The 22703-nt window shown below is 43.1% G+C and overlaps 1 protein-coding gene across 2 annotated transcripts in view; it reads right to left on the bottom strand.

The window, feature by feature from the left end:
- The window catches only part of LGR4 (leucine rich repeat containing G protein-coupled receptor 4), a 118421-nt gene that overhangs the window by 12274 nt on the left and 83444 nt on the right, over positions 1 to 22703 (bottom strand). For both annotated transcript variants that reach the window (XM_006260667.4, XM_019476898.2), the window contains 8 exons: positions 9789 to 10004; positions 7558 to 7629; positions 6850 to 6918; positions 6201 to 6272; positions 6022 to 6093; positions 4523 to 4591; positions 3980 to 4051; positions 281 to 346 (listed from right to left, as the gene is read on the bottom strand). In XM_006260667.4, coding sequence (XP_006260729.2) covers positions 281 to 346; positions 3980 to 4051; positions 4523 to 4591; positions 6022 to 6093; positions 6201 to 6272; positions 6850 to 6918; positions 7558 to 7629; positions 9789 to 10004 — 708 coding nt within the window. The remainder of the gene's footprint in view (positions 1 to 280; positions 347 to 3979; positions 4052 to 4522; positions 4592 to 6021; positions 6094 to 6200; positions 6273 to 6849; positions 6919 to 7557; positions 7630 to 9788; positions 10005 to 22703) is intronic.

Below are 22703 nucleotides of genomic sequence, written 5' to 3'. Positions count from 1 at the left end.
ATACTGCTATGACAAGCATCCTTTCTGTGGCACAGGAACAATTCAGTCTTTGGCTCTGTGAGGTCAATTTGATGGGGTAAAATTTTCTAGCTTGTAATTTACAATTCAGACAAAATGATCACAATATTCCCTTCTGGCCTGCGTAAATCTCTGAAATTTTCTCATTATCAAACATGAAGCAAAAGACCCAATTAGTGGAAGATCTGAATTAAGTACACTTAGCAGTTATTATTTATAATAATAAATACATAAATAAATAAAATCAAACATTTCTACTTACATTTCTTCCAAAGAACTGCAGCCCTTAAAATTCGCAACCTCCTTTATATTATTGTAAGACAAGTCCCTTAAAAATAGAAAATGGGAACAATGTGGTTGTATTAACTGTGTTCTACTTCAAAGGTTATTTGCTGCAACCATCAAGTAAATAGAGATCAGGAGACAAACTCTCCTGCATCAACAGTTGTATAGGAAAATGTAGGACATTTTAAAACACATGCATGGACAATTAACAGCTCTAGTCCTTGCTGTAACCTTAACTGGTTCCATTATACACATTGGTTATACATGAGACGGGGGGGGGAAAAACCCCACGAAAAACAACATTAAGGTTCAAATTCAAAGTACTCAACAACTAGCGGATATCAGAATATGGTTACTCACCTAGGGCATTTATACACATACCTTTCCGTCCTATGATACGCTGCAGATCCAACAGGTCAGAGCAGACTTGATAAATTGAGTCTGCTCTGCATGTGAGCCAACACGCACTGTGCTGCATCGTGTTCAGTTGTATAAGTGGCAAAATGCACGTCAGTGCACAAAAATGGCAGCACTGCGTTTTTGAGTTAAAACATCTTTAGTTCAAAAGTGTACTGCTGCCATTTTTTGCACGCTGACATGCATTTCGCTGCTTATACAACTGCATACGCTGCAACGCCGGGCCCTTTTAAAAGCGCCCAGCACTGTAGCACAAGCATGTGTACAAATGCCCCTCAGTGCCTTACATAAAAGAAACACTCTCTGTTCATGTAACACTGTCAAAAGAAACATTATTTTTTATTCTCCTTACTTTCTGAACCAGCCGAAGAAATTTCACTCAAACTTACCAGAAAAAGAGAGAGACAACAACCATGAAAAAAAATTGGTTTAAACAAATAGTTTGTCAAAATTCTGAATTGAAGCTGGAGTTTTATCATGGAAAGTGTTAGATGATTTATGTCTGGGCATTATTATCTGCTCCACCTCCACCAAAATAAATCCATACAGAGATCCCTGCAAACAGCCCAATAGTTCAGGCAGTCTGAAACATAACCACTGTTTAAATCCTCTTAATTTGGAGCAATCGAGAAGGAAAGTGCTTATCAGCCAGGTTTTCCAGAGCAACAAAATTTTGAACTGGAAGACAAAGGTAATTCTGATCTTGGTAGAATGTGTTCTCTGCCCACCCAAATCTCAGAAAGCTTTCAGAATTTTCTGGTGGACAAGGCAGCAAGAAAATGGGGTTCAAACTGCTGAACCACCATTAATTTCATAGACATTAGGGCTGGAAGGGACCTCGGAAGATCGAGTCCAGCCCCCTGCCCAAAGGGCAGGAAGTCAGCTGGGGTCACAGGATCCCAGCAAGATAAGCATCCAGTTTGCTCTTGAAGGTGTTCAATGTAGGCGCTTGAACCACCATTGCCACCATTGGTGGCAAGCTGTTCCAGACCTTGGGGGCTCAGACAGTAAAGAAATTCTTCCTTATGTCCAGCCTGAAACGGTCTTGTAGTAGTTTATGACCATTCGACCTAGTCGTCATCCCTTGGGGCGCTCTGGTGAACAAACGTTCCCCCAGATACTGGTGGTCACCCCTGATAAACTTATAGGTGGCCATCAGATCACCCCTGAGCCTGCGCTTTTCCAGGCTAAAGAGCCCCAGGGCTCTCAGCCTGTCATCGTAGGGTCTGCTTCCCTGACCTCTGATCATGCGCGTGGCTCTTCTCTGGACTCTCTCAAGCTTCTCCACATCCTTTTTGAATTGTGGAGCCCAAAACTGGACACAGTACTCCAGCTGTGGCCTCACTAAGGCCGAGTACAAGGGAAGAACGACGTCCCGGGATTTGCTTGAGAAGCATCTATGGATGCAAGTCAGCGTTTTGGTCGCTTTACTAGCCGCAGCATCGCACTGCAAGTTCATGTTCATCTTGTGGTCAATGATGACCCCCAAGTCTCTTTCTTGCATAGTGCTAGCCAACATAGCACTGCTAAGCCTATAAGGATGCTGTGGGTTTTTCTTCCCAAGGTGGAGAACCTTGCATTTATCGGCGTTGAACACCATCAGATTCTCGTCCGCCCACTTGCTGAGCCTGTCCAGGTCAGCCTGGATCACCCGCCTGTCTTCTGGTGTGGATGCTTTGCCCCAAAGTTTGGTGTCATCGGTGAACTTGGCCAGTCCGCTTCTGACTCCAGTGTCCACATCATTAATGAAGATGTTGAACAGTATGGGTCCAAGGACAGAGCCTTGGGGGACCCCACTGGTCACAGGACACCACGATGAGTGACTTCCATCAATTACTACCCTCTGGGTCCGACCCCGGAGCCAATTTTCCAGCCAGTAGGTCGTGGAGGACCCAAGGCGACAATTGGCCAGTTTCTCTAAGAGGTGATCGTGGGAAACCAGGTCAAAGGCTTTTTTGAAGTCAAGATATATGACATCAATCTCTTCTCCCTTGTCCAGGTGATAGGTCACCTGGTCGTAGAAGGAAATGAGATTGGTCAAGCAAGACCTACCCGCAACAAACCCGTGCTGGCTATCCCTTAAGATGTTGGCGTCAGCCAGTCCATTAAGGATGGCCTCTTTAATAAACTTTTCTAAGATCTTCCCCAGGATAGAAGTCAGGCTGATGGGCCTATAGTTAGCCGGATCCACTTTCCTCCCTTTCTTGAAGATAGGCACCACATTGGCCTTCTTCCAGTCTTCGGGCACTACACCAGAGCGCCAAGAGTTTTCAAAGATCCGTGCTAGAGGCTGGGCTATGATGCTTGCCAGCTCCTTGAGTACCCTGGGGTGAAGATTGTCAGGGCCGGCTGACTTGAAGGTATCCAGCTTCTCAAGAAGTTCCTTCACGAAGTCAGCATCAATGGAGGGCAGGGAATCACCCTCCCCAGACTTCCCTGTCCCGTAGCGGGCATGGGCGTCCCATGGGACTGATGAAAGACCGACGCAAAGTACCTATTTAATAATGCATCATGCAAAAGCAAAATGTCAACAGGGAAGTGTACAATTGTGTACTGTTTTATTTTCTATCCTAAAAAAATAAAATAAAACTTAAAATAAAACTTGGACTCCAACTCATATAACACATGGATATCTGAAACTGGTAACAAACTGTGTCACACTTGAATTGGGCTTGTCAGCTGGAAGCCGATTTATAAGGCACCTGATTAGACCTCTTACGCATACACCATGATCCAGAGGATCGACAGTTGCCCAATAAAATATTCCCCATACTCCAAGTCTTCCTTGAATGTTTTTATTTTCTAAATTTTCCCCCTCTCTCTCTCAACCATTTACTCTTACCTTCTCTAGTCTCTCTTGCATGCAAGTTACTGTTTTCTTCTCTGAATCCATTTCTATTTCTCATTGGTCTCATGTCTTCCATCCTCCAGTCACTACCACAGTAGATAGGAGTGCTGGAATGCAGTTACTTTTTAGCCTTCAAAACTTTAAAACTTCTATGTCCAGAACAACTTACAGTTCCAGTACAACAGGTGCAGAAAAAACAACCCTTTCAATAAATGCACCACAATATCTTGTCCATCAACATAACACTTTGCCACAACACCAGCCGAGCAAAAGAGGATCCAGATATCTGAACAATTTTGAGGCCTACTAAACTCAACAGATTCACACAAAGTCATTTTTTAAAATGAGTACCACATTTCTTTATCAACTTATGTTTTATTGGCGATTAAAATTGGAGAAGCGTTTACTTACAGAGTTCGTAACAGCTTTTGCTCTTGGCAAAGATTAACAGGAATACTGCTTATCTTGGTGCCTGTAAGGGTCCTGTATAAGAAGGGAATACATGTGTGAATATTTACATAGTTCATAGAACACAACAGAGGATACCCTTTCAGTAGGAGAGGAAGGTTAGTACAATGGTTTGGATGCTTGGAGCCAGGAGATCTAGGTTCAATCTTTCAGCTCCACCCACAAATGTTCTGTACAATTCTGGGCAAGTCACCCAGCTCCCTGGGCCTCATATTAGAAGACAATATTATTCCCTCTCCTGACAAGAATATTTTGAGGATAATTACTTTAAACACTGTGAAACATTCAGCTGTTACAATAATTAAGGCCATATCATTAGTTAACAGATAGGCAGGGATAGAACCAGATGTTCTTGCTTCTAGGACTACCTGCTAAGCTATGCTTCTACCACTGGAAGTTCTAAGATTAAGCTTCTCCCCTCCCACCCCCCAAAAGGAACAGAGCAAGAAACTAATTTATTAGCAGATCTTTATAAAAGATACTTACAAGCTCTCCAGATTAATGGTTCCTGTCAAATTTGGAAACCACTGTACCATGCTGGCACCCCGAATGACCCTAAAAAAACCCAGAAATATTACCCGTATGTTATGAAAGCTAAAAAAAATGCAATCCTGTTATGAATGATAAGTTTTCATTAGAAAATTAGAGGCAGGCTCAATTAATTTTGCTTATTCTAATATAATAAAGGGCTTAGTCCGTCTGTCCATAACGCTCTTGGAGCACTCTGATTGGTTACTGAAACAAACAATCAAAGTGCTCCAAGAGAGTTATGGACAGGAGGTGGCGGCACTGCGGTGGGGACAGCAGGATGGAAGGGACGGAGTTGGGGGGGGGGCAGCAGTGCCCCCTACCCCAGCCCTGCTCCCTGGAGGCGGTGGCAATGCAGGGTGCTGGTGGAGGGGGATGGAGTGGCAGGCTTCCCCACTCCTGCTCCTGGGAGGCGGTGGTGGCACCGGGAGATGGGGGGGCAGGTTAGGGTTAGCAAGCTTCTCCCTGCCCACCCCCCCTGTCATTCTTGACAAGCAATTCACTAGTATACAAGATAAAAGGGGACTTTCTGAATACACCTGAAAGTTCAATTCTCTTTAATAAATTGGTATCAAAGTTTGAGGTTTGTGAGCTCAGTGCATTTGTCATTCTGCTAAACAGGCTCAGAATTCAACACACTGCTAGTACACAAATTTTATGCAGATGGCACTGAGTTCTCTCTCTCAGAACTGTTCCATTTCAATAAATTAGGCTAGTGCTGAATTTTGAACATATATTAAAATGAGCTGAAATAGCTCCCTTTGTAAAAAAACTAAAAAAGCAGCGATGAGAAAGCAGGAGCTCTAGCATTGTCCAAAATTCACATTTGTAGCTAATACAGCCTAGCAGAGCATAAAATACCTCTCTCCTGAACAAATAATGTCACCAGGAAGATGGTATCATCATTTGTTTATATGATGAGATTTTTAAATTTTTGATTAGGAAAGGCTGGGAACAGCATCCAAGTGGGATCTTTCCTTCTGCAAGTACCACAAGGATATAGATACATTCTGAATATGATATAAAATCTTTTGACTCTGACTGTAGCTCAAACCTCAGAGGCCTTATTGTTTTCACTTAGTCATTATTCACTCAAAACTCCCAGACTCTTGTGTTTAACCTGTATACTTCCCTACAAATGTACCCCTAACACGCAACCATATTAAAAAACATATAGGCATCACTGGACCCAGTAAAAGTTTGCCTGAGTAAGAGTCTGGGCACTTGACTTCAGATTACTTGTTTTATGAAATTTAACTGGGATAACAACATTATATTGCCTGCTTACTGGAGCCATTGAACAATTAAAAAAAATCCACAGAATTTCAAATCCATTACAACCAGCTGAAGATAAAAATTCTATATAAAATAAGAGCCAATCAGTCATGTCAATTATTAGGGCCACAGCCATACTATTTCACATTCAATATTCTTGTATAAATTAAGACAGTACTTACAAAGAATGCAGATCTGATAAATTCTGAAATGCTGAGTTCCCCACAAAGGACAAAGGATTGTCATACAAATGTCTGGGGAATTAAAGACAGGTTTCAGTATTCTAGTAGTTCACACAACCACTATCTGATAATTAGATTAAGAAATACACGCATACACATATATATAAAAAAATACTCACATTGTTCTAAGCAAGGGGTTTCCCACAAATGCACCATCAGGGATTATGGAAATGTAATTACTGTGAAATCCTCTAAAAAGCAATTAGCAAAGAGAAAACCAAAAACTTAAGATATATCAGCATTAAATTCAGTCACTTGTCATTTTCTTCCTGCTTATGCAACTCAAACTCGTAAGTCTGATCCTGTAAGCAAACAGTTGCACTGAAATAAATAAGGACCTAATACATGACTAAGTTTGAAGGATCAGATCTTTGCCTATAGTATTTCAGTTAAAATATAAATAGTTTCAGGAAGAAAGCTATTTTGTTTAAATCTGAGCATATATGCTTTTAAGAAAAAAGAAAAAAAACGAATACTTAATTTTGCTTATGGCCAGAAGTAGCTGATGATTAAGATCTATGTTAATGGCTACCCTGAATAAATTGTTTAACTCTGGACCACTAAAATAATTTTCAACAGGCTCTCTCCCTAGCTCCTATTTATGTTTTCCTGTAATGGGAGTATTTTTTTTTAGTATAAAACTTAATCCGTTTTAGATTATTGGGTAATGAGACAGGCAAGATATTGCCAAACCTAGTAGGTTTTATTGCCATTTTTTATGGAAAAGAATAAGGAAAATAGGTGAAAGAAAGATACAGTAATACTCACAATTCCTTTAGGCTTGGAAGTGCTTTGATAGCTTCAGGGAACTCTACCATGTTGTTATAATTTAAATCCCTGAAAGATACAGCAGGACAACATTAGGAAATATTTTTTATTTTACACAGATATACTTCAATTAAGACATGCTTTATGTGTTTAGGTAGTAGGGTCAGCCACACAGTGAACTCATGTTAAGCTGCTTGGCATATCCATACAACAAAGCTATGCACTTTAGCCATTGTATGGGCATGCTGTACAGTGATGGCAGGAAGGTGGGAGGAGAATACTGGTGGCAGTGGCATCTGCATGGCCTGGGGGCCCATGGATCAGCTTGGTAAAGTCCACTCAGTGTGCAGCCCTCACTGAACACTGTAGTAGGGTATGCAGTCCTTGGCTACTTGGAAGTTGGACAGCTCTGTTTCAGAGTACAGAGCTTCACTACCTCTTGAACCTGCTTGCAAATGGGAGTTGCCACTAACATCAAGGAGGCTAGGATTTCATTCTATTTTTTGCATTCCCTTTAAACATACCAAAGTATTTGTTAATGAAATACTGCTCACTAGAGATTCATAAATCTCTAGTGGGGCTTTAGTACAGGCATCTTCATAAAAAACACTTTGATGAAAAACACTTTCTCTTCTCAGTCCTTTTTCTCCACCAAGATCAACCTTATACAATACATTCCAAATAAATTAACATTAAAAGCATACTTACAATGTTTCTAGGTTGTCTAATCCATCAAAACAGTGTTTTCCTATCGTTTTTATTTTATTGTTATGAAGATGCCTAAAGGAGTCAACAAAATCAGTACTTAAAGAGTTTTGTACATTACAAAATTAATATATATTTAATATTAAAACAATGGTTTCCAAAAACATCCCACTATACTGTACACAAGTGAATGTCTTACAACAGTGACAGCCAACTTTTTGGCAGGTGTACCACTACTCTCTTCAAGTGTCATCCCAATCCCCTTCTCCTGCCTAGTATGCTGCTCTGCTTTCTGCTCCAGCCCTGTGCTCCCTGCCTGATTTGCTCCTTTGCTTTCTGCCCCATTCTGCTGCTCTGCTACCCATCCCTTCCCCCATCTGCCACATGCCCCACAAAGACTGCCTATGCCACTGGTCACACCTGTGCCCCAGGCTGGCCACCCTTGCCTTACAACTAGACAAAAGCTGCTTTAGTCTGGTACGGGAACAAGGTATACTGGAAAAAACGTTGGTGCTTTGAACCTTTAAAAATGTGTTAGCACTTTTGACAATTCCTTGAGGACTTCAAGTCTAGGGATAGAGGTTGCACATAAACCGGCTTAAGTGAGCAGATATTGGTTTAAACCTGTAACAGAACTTAAGTTCAGTGTATATAAACCAGTTTCAAAATGGCCAAAACCAGTTTGAGATAAACTTGGTTGAATGCAGAATCAGACTTAACTGACTGAGGTCAAACAAGTTGATGGAACTTCTGTCCCAACCCGCTTCCTGGTTTAAGTTAAACCAGAGTCCCCCAGCATCCCACTATGCTCTGCAGCCCTGGGCTGGGCTGGGCTGTGCTCTCTGCTCTACTGGAGCAGGGCTGGCCCTATCCCTCTGCTCCCTAGCCAGCAGCCCCTGCCAGGCCTTTCTCCACTCGCTGCTCCAGCAGCAGGGGCGTGAGCAGCCCTAGCAGCAGCAAATGGAGATGGGGGTTTAAAGTGAAGCGAATGGAGATGGGGATTTAATTCCCCCCTTCTATCCCATGTCCCAGGAGCATGGACCCCAGCTGGGGTCTGCCTGGCTGGGGCACAGCAGCCTATGTCAGGGTCCCCCTGCCCGGCACGAGTGGGGGTGTGACCAGGCACCACCCAGCATGGTCCCCTGAGACAAAGGGGGCAGGAAGGGGGTTTATTCCCGTCCCTTCCTCTCCCTCCAGGACCCCAGCTGGGATCTGCCTGGCCAGGGTACAACAGCCCATCAGGCACTTTTCCCCACATCGCTGATGGAGTGGCAGGGGGCATGGCCAGCCCCGGCAGTAACCTCAAGTGAACTGGCCAGGGAGGGGGGTTAATTTCTACCCCCCCCTGTCCCGCTAGTACAGACCCAAGCCGGGGTCTGCCTGGTGCTGCCCCATTGCTGCTGCAGGGGCAGAGACATGGCTGGCATGGCCCCCTGAGGCAAAGGGGCCAGGGAGGGGGTTTATTCCCCCTTTGCCCCTGGGGGACTGCAGCTGGGGTCTGCTAGCCTCAACCACTGCCTTCACCAATCCATCCCTGTACAGGGTTAGTGGCGGAATAAGCCCCGTCTGCCAGATGCCAGAGGGAGGGAGAATTAAACCCCCTCCCTGCCCCCTTCGCCTAGGGGGGTCATGCTGGCTGACCTCTGATCACATCCCTGCCCCTGCCACTGGAGCAGCGAGGGACCTTGATAGGGCAGCAACCACTGTGATGTTGTCCTAGGAATGCGAGCCTCTTCCTGGCGGGTGTGTTGCACTGCTGGCAGCAGCAGAGTGGGCAGAGCTGCCGCGGACTGCGCAGGGCGAGCAGAGACACCGGGTCTCAGGGGGGTGGTTACAGCCCCCCAAGCCCCACCTATGCCAGTGCCGCTCGCCCTGTGCATCTGCAGCAGCTCTGCCCACACTGAGAGCTGCTCTAATGAAACACTACAGCACTTTAATATATCAGCATCCCCGTGTTTCAAAATGGTGGTGGGGATGCTTCAACTAAAGGCTGTCAAACAAGATTTAGTTAAAGTGACCCCACTGCCATTTTGAAGCGCAGGGATGACTTTCTGTTAGCAAGTTTTCTAGTTTGGATGTTAATTTTCACCAGCCTGCAATGTTTCAGGGATACAAACTATTATTAGTCATCTGAACTGAAACAAAAGAGAACATACTTCTAATTGCAATCTTAGCTAAATCAAATCCACATCTTAGAAGGATCAAACTAAACTGGGAAATGAAAAGCTACTCACAGAACAACCAGGCTTGAAAGGTTTGTAAATGCGAAGTCAGGGATGTGCATTATTTTGTTGAGGGCCAGAGTTAACGCTTGCAGAGAGGGGAGATTGCTGAGTGGACGAATGGGCACTTCTGTCAAGCTGTTGTCATCCAACCATAGATGACGTAGCTGCACTAGCCCCTCAAAACTGTCTTCTGGGACTGTGGTAATATGATTAGCATCTAAACGCCTGCAGAAAAACAAAAGTAATTGATACAATAAGTTTACATGCCTCCATTAAGTAAAAGTGTGGATTAAAAACTGGGCATTTATAAACATTTTTAAAAACTCGAATAAGTTTTACTTGAAGAATTCAACATGGCCTTTTGAGACCATGAAGTAGGCTGGAACATTTGCTTGCTTCAAATAAACAAACAACAAGTAAAAATTATTCTTTCCATTCTTTTCCTATCCATTTTTAAACAAAATGAAACTATTCCTAAAATTTTAATTAAATGTTCAATCACAACAATTCTATAGAAGACTCCACTACAAGCTATACATTCACTGGAGCAAGTTTTGAAAGCAGGTTTTAATCAATATTACATATGACAGGAACATTATTCCAACTATCTGTGATTATATCCATAGCTGTATTATCAATAGTACTGGATACTTTTACATGCATTATTACTGTACATTTTTCAAGTGACAGATCTCAGAGAATAAGAGTATTAAAAATGTTCTTCATCTTCCCAACAGAGCCATGAATCATGTTCACAAATAAAAGATTATATCATAAACTAATTTCAGACTTCTTTTGTTCTGGCAGTCAATCCTTTCCAGCAGACTTCAAAAAAATTATCTGTTTAACATTATCAGCATTAAGTATTCCTTAGGATTAGCTTTGCCATCACATAGTTTCCCCATATTAAACTCCTATCATAAATATTAGTAGTACTTATGCATGTGGAAAATTACTCATCTGTCTTTCAAGAAGTATGGCAAAGTACTTGTAACAATTAGTTCTGCTTCAATTACCAACTCACCTCCCCTATTGGGTTTCACAAATCACTAGCTTTCAGGGAATGTAAAAGGAGGGCTTCACACCTGGAAAACAGAGGAGACTGAATGTCTGACATTACTTTCAGCCTCCAGATCCACAGCACTTCTGATGCAGGTATTGCCAGCAGAATCAAACTAAAAAATCTTGCCTATAAAAATACTGGCAAATATGGTACTATTCATATCCAATGATAGTGGTAGATTGTGCAAAGCGAACAGAACTCTCATTCTTTTCCTGCACAAAATGCTCCTTACCATTCTGTTTTGCCCTTTTATACACAAAGGTTACATTCACTTTAAGGGAATTGTACTTTAATACTGTGTCACTACTTGTATGCTCATTATGCAATGAATCAGTGAGGTGTAGGTTCAAAGACAAGGCTTCTTACATGTATAAAGCATTCATTATGTTTCTAGTGCACAGAATTCCTAGTATAACCCTCTAGCTAGCACAATCCATTTTTTCTTTAGTTTAATCATATGTGAATAATTACAGCCTATTTAGAGGGTGGGATTTTCAGAAGTGTTCAGTACGGGTCTAGCTCTTCACCCACTGGAGTCAACAAGAGCTGTTCAGTTCAAAGGGAAGAGAGTGAAGCTAAAGCTGTGTGCCCTGACAGGCCCCCACCCAGCATGCCTAGAGGCATGGGTATATCCAGAATTTTGCAAAGGGGGGGGGTGTGCAGGAACAGCAACCTGTACAACAGGGACAGCTGCACCCCCACTCACAGCCTCCCTCCAACCCACGTGGGCAGGCAAACCACCTCACAGGAGCAGCAGTGGGGACTTTTCTTAAGTTCCTAAAGCAGGTATACATCTTATCTCCTTTCCCCTCTATGCGGAGCAGCATGTCCCCTCCCCTCTGCTGCCGCTACTGTCCCCAGCTGACCTGGGAGAAGGGCAGGGGGAGAGAGGGGGCAGAGCCGTTTTAGCCCTGCTCCAACTGGGTTGTACATGGAGCCAGGCTTAGCCAGAGACATCAGTGGCAGCAGGTGGGAACCCTTCCCCTCACACCCGCAGAGTAATGAAACAGATAGGCACTTGGGGTGGCTACCACACACAAGGGGAGCAACAACTTCCCATTGCTGCAATCGCAAATGCAATTGCTCAGCTGCAGCAAAAGCCGTTTTCTTCTGCTCCTCTCCCCATGCCCTCATTTGGTGCCTGGGGCAGTTGCCCCTGTTGCCTCAATATAGGTATGCCACTGCCCAGTGCCTGTCCCCAGACTGGCAGGAAATATTGAAGGGCAGGGCAGGGAGAAAGAACCCATTTGCTGCTCCTCTAGCCTGGCTCTAGAGCAGTGGGGCAGGCAATTATTTTGGGTGGAGGGCCGCCTACTGAGTTTTGGCAAGCCATCGAGGGCCACATGACAGGCAGCCAGTGGCAGAAAAATATTAATTTTCTAAATTTTTTAAGGGCCCCGTGGGCCAGATAGAATGGCTTGGCAGGTTGCATTTTGCCCACCCCTGCTCTAGAGCTCCCCCCTCATCCCCATCTTCAAGGTAGCCAGAAACAGCAGCAGTGGAGGAGTGAGGAAGAGAGGATAGGTGGGCATTTATACATGCACCTTTCTCTGCTTCAGTGCACCAGAAATTCAGCATGTTGGATTTCTGGTGCTGTGTCCCATGCATTTGTATGAACAGCGAAATGCATGTCAGAGTGCAGAAAAAGGTGTTGGTACACTTTTGAACTAAAAACCATTCAATGTGTTTTAGCTCAAAAGCACACCACTGCCATTTTCTCCGCGCTGACACATTTTGCCATTTATACAAATGAACGCACCGCAGCACGGGGCACTTTTAAAAGCGTCCGGCGCTGTGGTGCATATGCGTGTACAACTGCCAGGTGTGTGGTGAGCTTAGAAAGGAAGGGAGGGAGGGATTCTTACTTGCTTCACAAACTTAAAAAAAAGTCCCCAGTGTGGTCAACTGAAAGGGTGGGGTGCCCTGGATCTACCCCTGCCTAGAAATTCTTTTGAGTGTTCTACTTCAATATAAACCCAAACTCTCATTCTTTTCTAGTGAAGGGGTTTTAGTGTTGATACAGTGCAAATGTAAAATTATTGGGAAAGAACTACAAGAAGCTGAATTTCCATTTAATAAATGAGAATGCTGCAAATTAAGTAAAAAACACTTCGCTACAAGAAACTGAGATTTTAAAGTAAAAAGATAACTGTTCTAAGATGAACAAGGAGTCATTAATTCTAAAGCTATAGAGTTAATTCATACACTAGCATGGTCTGACAGGCGAGTATACCCTCATTTGTGAATACTTTTAGCTTGTGTTGAGACTGGAACATTTCAGAGGAAATTAAATGTCTGGTGATAAAAAGGGCCCAAGGCTCCCTTAGATTTAAAAAACCCAAAACACCCCCTAGAAATTACTTGTCTCTCTCTCCCCATCCTAAATTCACACACCTCCCTGAAGATCAAAAGAATCGTTATCCAAATCATTCCTTCCACAAATATCCTCATTCTTTTTTTGCAAATCAACATACTCTGAGACATACGATACTCGCGGTCCTGCGATTAACCGTAGGTGTACGGCTCAGTTTCTGCGGCTAAGGCATCTGACTTTCAGCATGAGCTTTCCTAAATATAGGTTTATATTTTAAAATGTAACTTTAAAAAGTAAGTGGCTGTATCTATGCAAATATATCAGTACATAATAGGCTCTGTCACTCCACAATTAAAGGCTCAGAAAAGGAAGGAGTCACACAAGTGTTGAGCAAAGAAACGTAGAATAAAAGGGGAGACATTTTATCCTTAATTCACTATGGGAAGTTCCATATATCAAAACTGGCTTAACATGGTTTTGTAACTCCTGCAAGGCTTATAACCTGAACTCTGAAAGGGAAAAAGCCTAAACTCTAAATTGTTTCCTTTTAAGTATTTTACTCATTCTAAAACAGTAATAGGCAGTTTTGTATTCTTTGAATAAGTCCAACAAGACCTTTCTTATATTCAGTGGTTCTGTTAAGCTCTTGCAGCCCTGAATTTGAGTGGAAGAAAAAAACTCCCCCATCTTTCACTGATAGAAGAATGGTGTGGAAATTCTGTTTTGAAGCGACGGGAAATAAGAAAAATAAGCACACTGCAGTATCCTGATATTACAACCTTGTTAATGATATTAACTATTAATTTAAGATCACGAAGCCAATGCAAAAAATATTAAAATGCTTTGTTTGATTACTCTTTGCCAACTCATTACAAAATGACTTTAAGACAGTAATTGTCCTGGCCTAAAGTTTTTTCAGGGTTCCAGAAGCTGAAACCACTATTTTTATTTAAGAAATGCCAGGCTTACACCCAGAGTCCTCACTGAAATTCACATTTTATAGTATTAGGAGAAAATATTATGCTTTAGGACCTTAACAACTTGCAAAACGATATCAAAAGAATAAGCCTGGCTATTTTTATGGTTACACAAAAATGGATCCAAATTTTGTACACGCCCGTCATTTTGTAGCATTCAGTACTGGAGTAGATTTGAATAGCTGCACTATTTCTCTCTGGGGCCCTGAGACCTTGTATGCCCTGGTTCTGTCTAAACCTATTGCTTTTCTTCAGATGACTAACTACTACCTCCATTATTCTGGCACAGTAAAGCATGGCTATAATACAACTGTTCAATATGGAGATAGATTTCTATCCATACATATATAAATATAGATAGATATAAATATATTTCCACATTGAGCAGTTGCATTATAGCTGTGCTTTACTGTGCATATATATTTTTTGAGAGAGAGAAAGAGAGAGAGATCTGCACTTATTAAGTTACATATAAGCCTACGCTGTAATCCTTGAAATGAAAGTACAATATATTTTAAAGAGCAAATTGAAAACTAAAATTAAATGTTTGGTAACTTTCATAGAACATTCTTGCTAAAAACAATAGCCATTTTGAAGGTTTAAGAAAAGGTTTACTAACACAAGCTAGTGCAATGGGATCAGGCTTCCTCACTATTTAGACTGCAGTTTTACAAAGATTATTCTTTATGTCCATTAAAGCATTAAAGATGAGACTTCACGTTCTTTAAATTACAACTTGCAGCATATATTTTAATTCTTTAATATTTCAGAAGTTACTCCAATTCTAGCTTCCCCTATAGGGCATTTGCTTGCTAGAGTCCTATTTTAAATTTCAGTCTATAAATTCAGACTATATTTGCTGAGCTGTCATCTTTAATTTTATTACCTGTCAGGTTCCATTTCTACATAAGCTCAAACTGTGCAAGTTGGAGGAGGAAAGATGGAATGAGAGAAAATCCAGGTGTCCTGTAGTCACATTCATACAAATGTGACATTAAAACTAGATTTAAATGCTACAAACACAAGGACCTTTATGGTTTACAACTAACCAAATTGACTCTATGAAACTATCGAGTTAATACCAAACCCTCTTCAAAGTACAGAATAGCCATTGTGGTTATGAATTATTTTTAATCAGTCCAAGGTATTAAAATTTAAATAAAAAGCATATACAGGCAGACCTCAACTTACGATGTTTCGAGTTACGTCAAACAGCACTTACAACATTTGTAAATTGACACCCTGTTTCGACATTCCAACGCAGGTGTCCAGCTGGTAAGTATGTTGTGGGTGGGGAGGGGTAAGAGGGGAAGGAAGAGGCATGGGGAGGCAGATCGATGCCTCTGCAGTGAGGGAGGGATTGTGGTTGGGGCTGGGACTGGGGCAAGCGCTGCCCAGCTGGGGTGAGGGGGGTGCGGGTAAGGGATGGGGTGACTCCCACTGCTGTGTGCCGCAGGGCTGGGAAGGCATGGGGGGGGAGCATGTGCCCCAGATCTACATGGGGCAGCCAGTGCCAGAGCTGCAAGCCAGGCAGAAGGCGCTGAGAGCAGGGGCTCTGCCCTGCCACTGCTTGCCCACCTGGGACAGGGGTGCGCATGATGCAGGCTTGGCTCGCTCCGGGCGGAAGATGCTGGGAGAGAGGGCTCTGCCCTGCTGCCGCTTGTCCAGCTGGGATGGGAAGGCACGGGGTGGAGGCACTGTGCTGCCTTGGACTCCCTGCACCTCCTCGATGACCCATGGTTTCACCCTGTCGAGCAGCGGCAGCTGCAGGGCATGGTGGGGGCATGTGCCCCTGGGTCTGTGCAGGGTGGGGGCTTTGTGGGGGCTGCAGCTATCTTAAAATCCCCTATAGCCTCCACTGCCCACCCAGAGCAACCCCAGCCCACGCTGCTCCAAGCAGATCCAGGGCACACCACTTGCCAGGGCAGACTCAAATCACAGCTTGTCTGGGAGGCATGGGGAAGCTAAACCAGCTCCACTGCTGCACACCACTTGTCTGAGGCAGCGCAGTGCCTTCGCCCCACACCCTGACTGGACAAGCAGCAGCAGGGCAGAGCCCCAGCTCCCAGTGCCTTCCACCTTGCCACGGGTGAAGCAGCAGGGGAGCAGCCAGACAAGCTACAAGTTCTCCCGCAACTGCCCACAGCCCTTGCTCACAGCACCACCGGAGCATAGCTCAGCACTGTCTGCCTTGCCACGAGGGGAGCAGCTGGATGAGCCACAACTTCTCCTGTGGCCAACCATATCCCCCGGAATGCAGCTGGGCACTGCCGGCCTCCCTGCAGGGAGAGCAGCGGGGAAGCAGCCAGATAAGCCATGGCTTCACTCCAGGGGCTATGGGCTCTTAATCATTTGGCTGGAGGATCAAGATAAACCCTGTACTCCTGTGAGTTTAGGCATTATTCAGGAAAAGGCTAGGAGTTTTTATGATGAACAGCAAAAAGTGGCAGAGGAAGAAGATGCACCCACTGTTGAAGAGAGTCCTTCTTGTAAAGTCTTGACAACAGAAGTGTTGGCTGAGGCATTTCAGCATTTGGAAGCTGTCATGTCCAGGTTGAGGAACATGACCCCAACATTGAACACAGTGCATCAGTGAATAGGGGCATATCCAACACGCACAGTTGCTACAGAGAAACTGACAAGCAAAAGAGGAGAACATCTGTCCAAACTTGCTTGGATACTTTCTTTAAGAAAGCAGACTAGATTCCAGAAAAACCTGCAGCCAGGACTCCTGAGAAGACTCCAGCAAAGAGCCCTTCAAAAAGTCCAGCAAAGTCACCTCAAGAAGTCATTCCAAATCAATATGATTGCTATTTACAATATAAATACATTAATGTAGCTATATTACTCATCTATAATTGAGTATAAAATTCTGGGTAATTTTTGGTGCAAATAGGGTACCGGACCTTCGTTTAGGAATCAATCCCCCATTTATAACATTGTTTCCTGTGCGAAAATTGGTTCCAAATTACGTTTTGACTTAAAACATGCTTTCCAGGAACCAACGGTGTTGTAAGTCCAAGGACTGCCTAGTAATTTGGCATTCCAATTACAATTTGAATCAAACAAGTTTAAATTGTTCATGAAAATTCTCACTGAACATCTCTCAGAAAATGAAATGAGGGATCCACTAGTCATGAAAAATGCAATACAATTTCAGGGGAAACGTGTAATTTAAAAACATTAAGTAAACTGATAAATGGTGTAGCTCTCCAGAATATGGGAGCTTAATACAAAGCAGAGCACCCTAAGGCTGATTATCAGGGATCCTGGTTTTCCCCGATAAAAACAAACAACACAAATACTCTGATAAAACCCCCAAAATTCATGATTAAAAAATTAAAGGTCCCCCCACAGTCCTGCTTGTGCCCCTCATTCCCCCCACAGCAGCCCCCCAGCCCTACTGGTGCCCCCCTTGCCCCCTACCCACAGCTCCTGCCTCCCAGTCATGCTAGAGGAGGCCCTCAGGTGCCAGGGCTATGGGGCCAGGAATCGAAGTCCACAGTTCCCTGCCCCCAGCAGAAGGCAGTGGCTGTTGCAGCAGCAGGAGCATGGAGCCAGCTTCCCACCTGCTGCGGGCTTGGGCAGGGGCGGGGCTGGCTCCCAGTGGCAGTGCACATTCCCGGGGGCAAGGGGGACCTGCACCCCTCAGATCTGTGTTGGGGGCAGGGGCAGGGAGGGTATGCACTGTGTGCAGCTTCCCTGAAGGGCCAATAGCATGCTACTCTGGGTGCATGTGCTGCCAGCTGGGCAGACAATCCATGTGCAGCTTTCTCCAACACCTCCCCACTCCCTCAGCCCCCAGCCAGCTTCACGCAGGATTGCCCACTCGGCTGACGGTGTGTGGACCAGAGTGGCACGCTATCAGCCCTCCAGAGAAGCCGCACATGGAGGTGTGGTGCCCACTCGGGCTGATACCACACAGCTCACGGTCCACGTACTGCCAGGTGGACAGCCACTCCATGTCTTTGTCTAATACCTTCCCACTTCCTCAGCCCCCAGCCAGCTTTCCCCCCCCCACCGTCAGTTTTCCACTCAGTCCTGCTGTTGCCCCCCAGCCTTGACCCAGAACCCTCTGGCCCCCTGCAAGCCCCAGTTACCTCACAGGCTCCAGGAAGGTACGCGAGTCCGAGCCAAGCCTTGGGTAATTAAGAGCCTCAGGCCCCGCCCTTTTCTCTTCTCCCTCCCCATCCAGACAGGGTTGTGGGTTTTCTGCCCTTTTTGCAATCAGCTCTTACAGGCTGGAACTCTGCCCACTTGCAAAGTTCTTTGCAAAAGCGGAAAATCCACGGGTTTCTCTGCTAAAATGTAAAATCCATGGTTTTCTCTGTTTTTCTGTGTGAAACTGAAAACCTGGATCCCTGATGATTATAGAGTCTCCTAGGAAAAAAAAAAGCATGTCTAATCTAGGCAGGGACTCATAGGTAGATCACTATAGGTCTTAATCTAATCAGCAGTGCCTTAGCATAGGCCTATTAAGGTATGTCCTGTACCAGCCCATGACCAATAACACCTTGCCCCATTTGGGGCTACTTTTCCAGAATATTCCTTTCCTTTCTTCTTGGACTGGAACAAAGAGCTGAGCATAGATAATGGGAGAATCTTTAATCTCTGAGATTTAAGACCTTTCCCGAGTCATGCTCACATCCCAGTTCAAGCATGGGTGATATAAATCAGAGGAGGGAGGACTACATGATGAACAAAAAGATGCAGGATGGTAGCTCACATGTATGTACACAGTCAAGGACCTGACAGAGAAGGGGTGATGGAGTTGGGAGGGGAGGGTAGGAAGCATAGCAGGGAGAAAACAAAAGCCATGTTTTCTTCCACAGATGTGGTTTCCCCTTGAGTCTGTGACAGGAGTCTGGCAGCAATCTTATTTCTTAAGGACAATCAATGAATTATACAGCCCACTCTAATAAAGCCAGATCATCACTGGTTAGTCAGCAATTTCTGCAGATCTTCACGGACTGACTAGATACACATAACCCAACAAAACGCACCCAGGCATGTTAGATGACAGATAAATATTGTAAACATTATCTTGATACCAGGAACTATAAATATATCCACAATGAGCGGCCAAGCCCCATCTCAGGCTCATTTTGCTGGTGTTATTTTCCTGGTACAGGAAAGATTATGACAGAGGTGTTGAGGACTAAGATGTCAAGGGGCTACTGTTTTCCTTTCCAGATCATGGTTTCAATCACATTATTCAGGCTACATGGTTTTGGAAATGTAACAGCATTATACCAATAGCAAAAGTTAAATGTTGATATTAATAGAAAGTAATCACTACTGATTGTACACTTATGTCAAACCACTTTTGGTCAACGGCAGTCGGTAATGAACTTTGCTCTTTTAAGTGCTACTTCAAAAACCACAAGGAAATCACTCAAATAACTTAAGAGTAGATTTTAGTTTTTAGACTGAAGTACTGATAAGCCTGGATACAATGGAAATTCTTTTATAATGTAGGACAGCTAAATCAACCATGTTAACAAGAAGCACTTTTTAAAATTCTATGACAATTCTAATGACTTCAGAAGTGCATTGCTCAAACTGAGCAGTTGCTCATTCTAATCTTTAGCACTAAAGGACATAAATATATGGATTTTCTTCATCCAAGCTCTCAACAAATAAGGAAGCATGCAATAAAGTAATCCCGTGGACAGTTTGAACTTTGAAAGCACATTTTCCCAATAAGTGTAATCTCTGTTTAAACATCTTAAACTTTTAACACTTGCTGCAAATTATCCCTAGAGGATGGAGATATGCTCCATGTTAATCTTTTACTCAGATACCTTATAGTTGGAACTATAAACAACAAGCAGCCAGAGTGACCACTCTTGAAAGGTGAGGTGGGCTAATCATCTTTTTTTCCACAGCCACGGTAAAGATTCTGTTGCAATCACTCCCTCTGACTCTTACTTAAAAAAAACGTAGTATGCATTTGCCCAAGCCAGCCTAAGTAGAAGAGAATAAGGTACAAAATTTGAAATGATTGCTGAAGCTTGAAACAAAACAAAAAAAAAAAAACCCCAAATAAACAAATAAATAAATAAAAAAGGCATGCACCAGCTCAGTTACTCTTCAACAAGAATGGCTTCTGAACATATCCAACGTATCTGCCATATGTAATAACAAGTTTGTAAGGCAGCGCGATTAGAAAAACCACAAAAAAAACCCTCGAACACTCCAGCTATAAAGATCTCTCCCCCACCCCTTTGACATACTTTCGCTCATGCTCACAAGCACCCTCGAAAAATGTTTAACTACCATGACAATGGAGAAGCAAAATACTGGGTCTCTAAGCCAACATTTCATTTGATAGTTTAAAAGTAAAAGGAAATTTATGTGAATTAATTCCCTTTCTGACAGGGTTTCATCACAACTCTACAATTAATATAATGGAAAAGAAACAAAAAGCAAGGAAGAACCTTAAAGAAATGAAGAAAAGAAATCCCAGTTAGCTAGTTCATGAAAGAAAGAGAAAGAGAGAGCAAAGAGCAAGAGAAAAGTGTGAGAGAAAGAGCTTCATGGGATACAGCGATACCTTCTACCTTTAAATAATTTTTGGTATTTATCCATGCATTCCTTAAATTCATCAAGTCAGATTATCCTTAGAGATACTACTGTAACACTGTATTTAAAAAAAAGTCTTTGATCCTGAATTATTCCAAAAAATAAAAATAAATGCAATTAATAAAATGGAAATTAAAAAAAAAAAATGAGTATAACAAGGGACTCCTTTACTGATGTGTGCATGAGCGTGCATGCACACATGCAATGTTAAAACAGGTTCAACTTATCAGTGGGTAAATCTTCATTAATGCAATGCAATAAACTCCTACCCAGTTTAAGCTTGAACCAACTGCTTCACGGGGCAGCGCCTATGTGTGTGCCTGGGACAGCAGCAATTTGAGCTGGGGCAGAGCACGCCCCCGTTGGCTGGGCTGACCAGGTGCATGCGTTTCAGTGCAGTAAAGTACTCTGCTGTAACGTAGTGCTTGCTATCTTAGAGCGGAATTAATGAGTTTACTGCACCCTAATACCAATGCACGTGCAGAGACTGTGATGCTTTACTGAAGAGCTTATTAGCCTACTCTGCAGTAAAGTGCACATGTAGATGAACTCAGTGTTGTACAATGGTGTAAGTTACACCAGTGTACAGAGGTGTCCAGTTACTACAGTAATAAGTACTGTTACAATGCCTTGTCACTAGGTGGCAGGAGAGCTGACAACAGCCTACTAGCACTGAGCAAAAAACTACTTGGAATACCTACATATACATGACATAACCAAGCCAATTAACAATGCTGGATTGTTTCAGCAGTACATTGCAGCAATATAGGGCTATATGTTGCATCTGTTCCTTGTTTTCACTGGTTTAAACTTCCCCTAAGCACACTGCATTTAGGCCCTCAGTCTGAGATCCAAATTATGTTGGCAAAAGTTTGTAGTATAGAACTGGCCCTTGGCAGTATGTGCATGTGTCTGAGAAAATCTGGCATCAAGAGATCATAATTAATGTGAATTCTTTAATTTAATCTTTTCAAAATATTTTAAAGGCAAACAAATCTACCCTTCATAATTAAAACCCACAATAGGAAATCATTTTGTGCTGGGCTTCCCCTGCTATTATGTTGAATATTTAAACACTTAAAACAAAGCTACTTTTCTATCTACCCTCTTCCTGCTGCTTGAACCTGCCAAATGAAGTCATAAGCCTCCAATTCAACTTTGTCAAATTGCTGTAGGAGTGATTGCCATGTCAGAATTTCATCATTGTCACTACAGGAACAAGCAGAAGACAGGAGACAGAGGTCTTGTTAAAGAGCTTTTGGGAGGCAGATTCCATCTCACTTTACACTGCTATATTACATCACAAGTTATTGGTGCAATCTGAAATAATGCAATATCCAATAGGAGTAAAGGTGGCCAAATCTGTTACTTGAAGACAGGAACTGACAACAACATTTTCAAATGATCTACAAATATGTAGTTGATCTTCTTTCTAGTCTTAACTAACAATTTATAAATGCCTTAAAGGCAATCAGCAAAATCCTTTATCAAACGGCACATGCTGAGATGCTTTGAGCGATTATTGCAAAATATTATAATTACATACATGCATGTAGAGAAGTGCGTTACAGCTGCGTAGATTCTGAACTGCAGTTAAATACAGTCACCAATACAACACACAACCTTCTTTTATCCACAACAGCTGCTGCCTGAGATTTAAAAAATAACTAATGAATTTGGACACTAAATTCCTATTAATTTAATTGAGAAATGGGTGCTTAAGTCCCTTAGTAAGACAAAGAAAAGAGGTAAGAGGTGGCTGTGTTGTAAAGAGGAGTAAATCCCTGGCGACAAGTATCTGCTCAAGGGTCCTATATGCCACTTCCCTATGAGAAAAATGGAAGTACTGGATAAACATTGAGTGGGAATTAGATAAGGTGCCTGCCTATTCAGTGCTGCTGGAGATATAATCACTGAAGTTGGATAAGGAACCAGGAGACCTGAAACTGCACAGTGAGAGAAGGACTGAAATCAGTATTGCAGTG

This window comes from Alligator mississippiensis, chromosome 2, assembly GCF_030867095.1.
Source record: "Alligator mississippiensis isolate rAllMis1 chromosome 2, rAllMis1, whole genome shotgun sequence".
Lineage (NCBI taxonomy): Eukaryota > Metazoa > Chordata > Crocodylia > Alligatoridae > Alligator > Alligator mississippiensis.
This window is presented reverse-complemented; position numbering and strand designations above follow the sequence as displayed.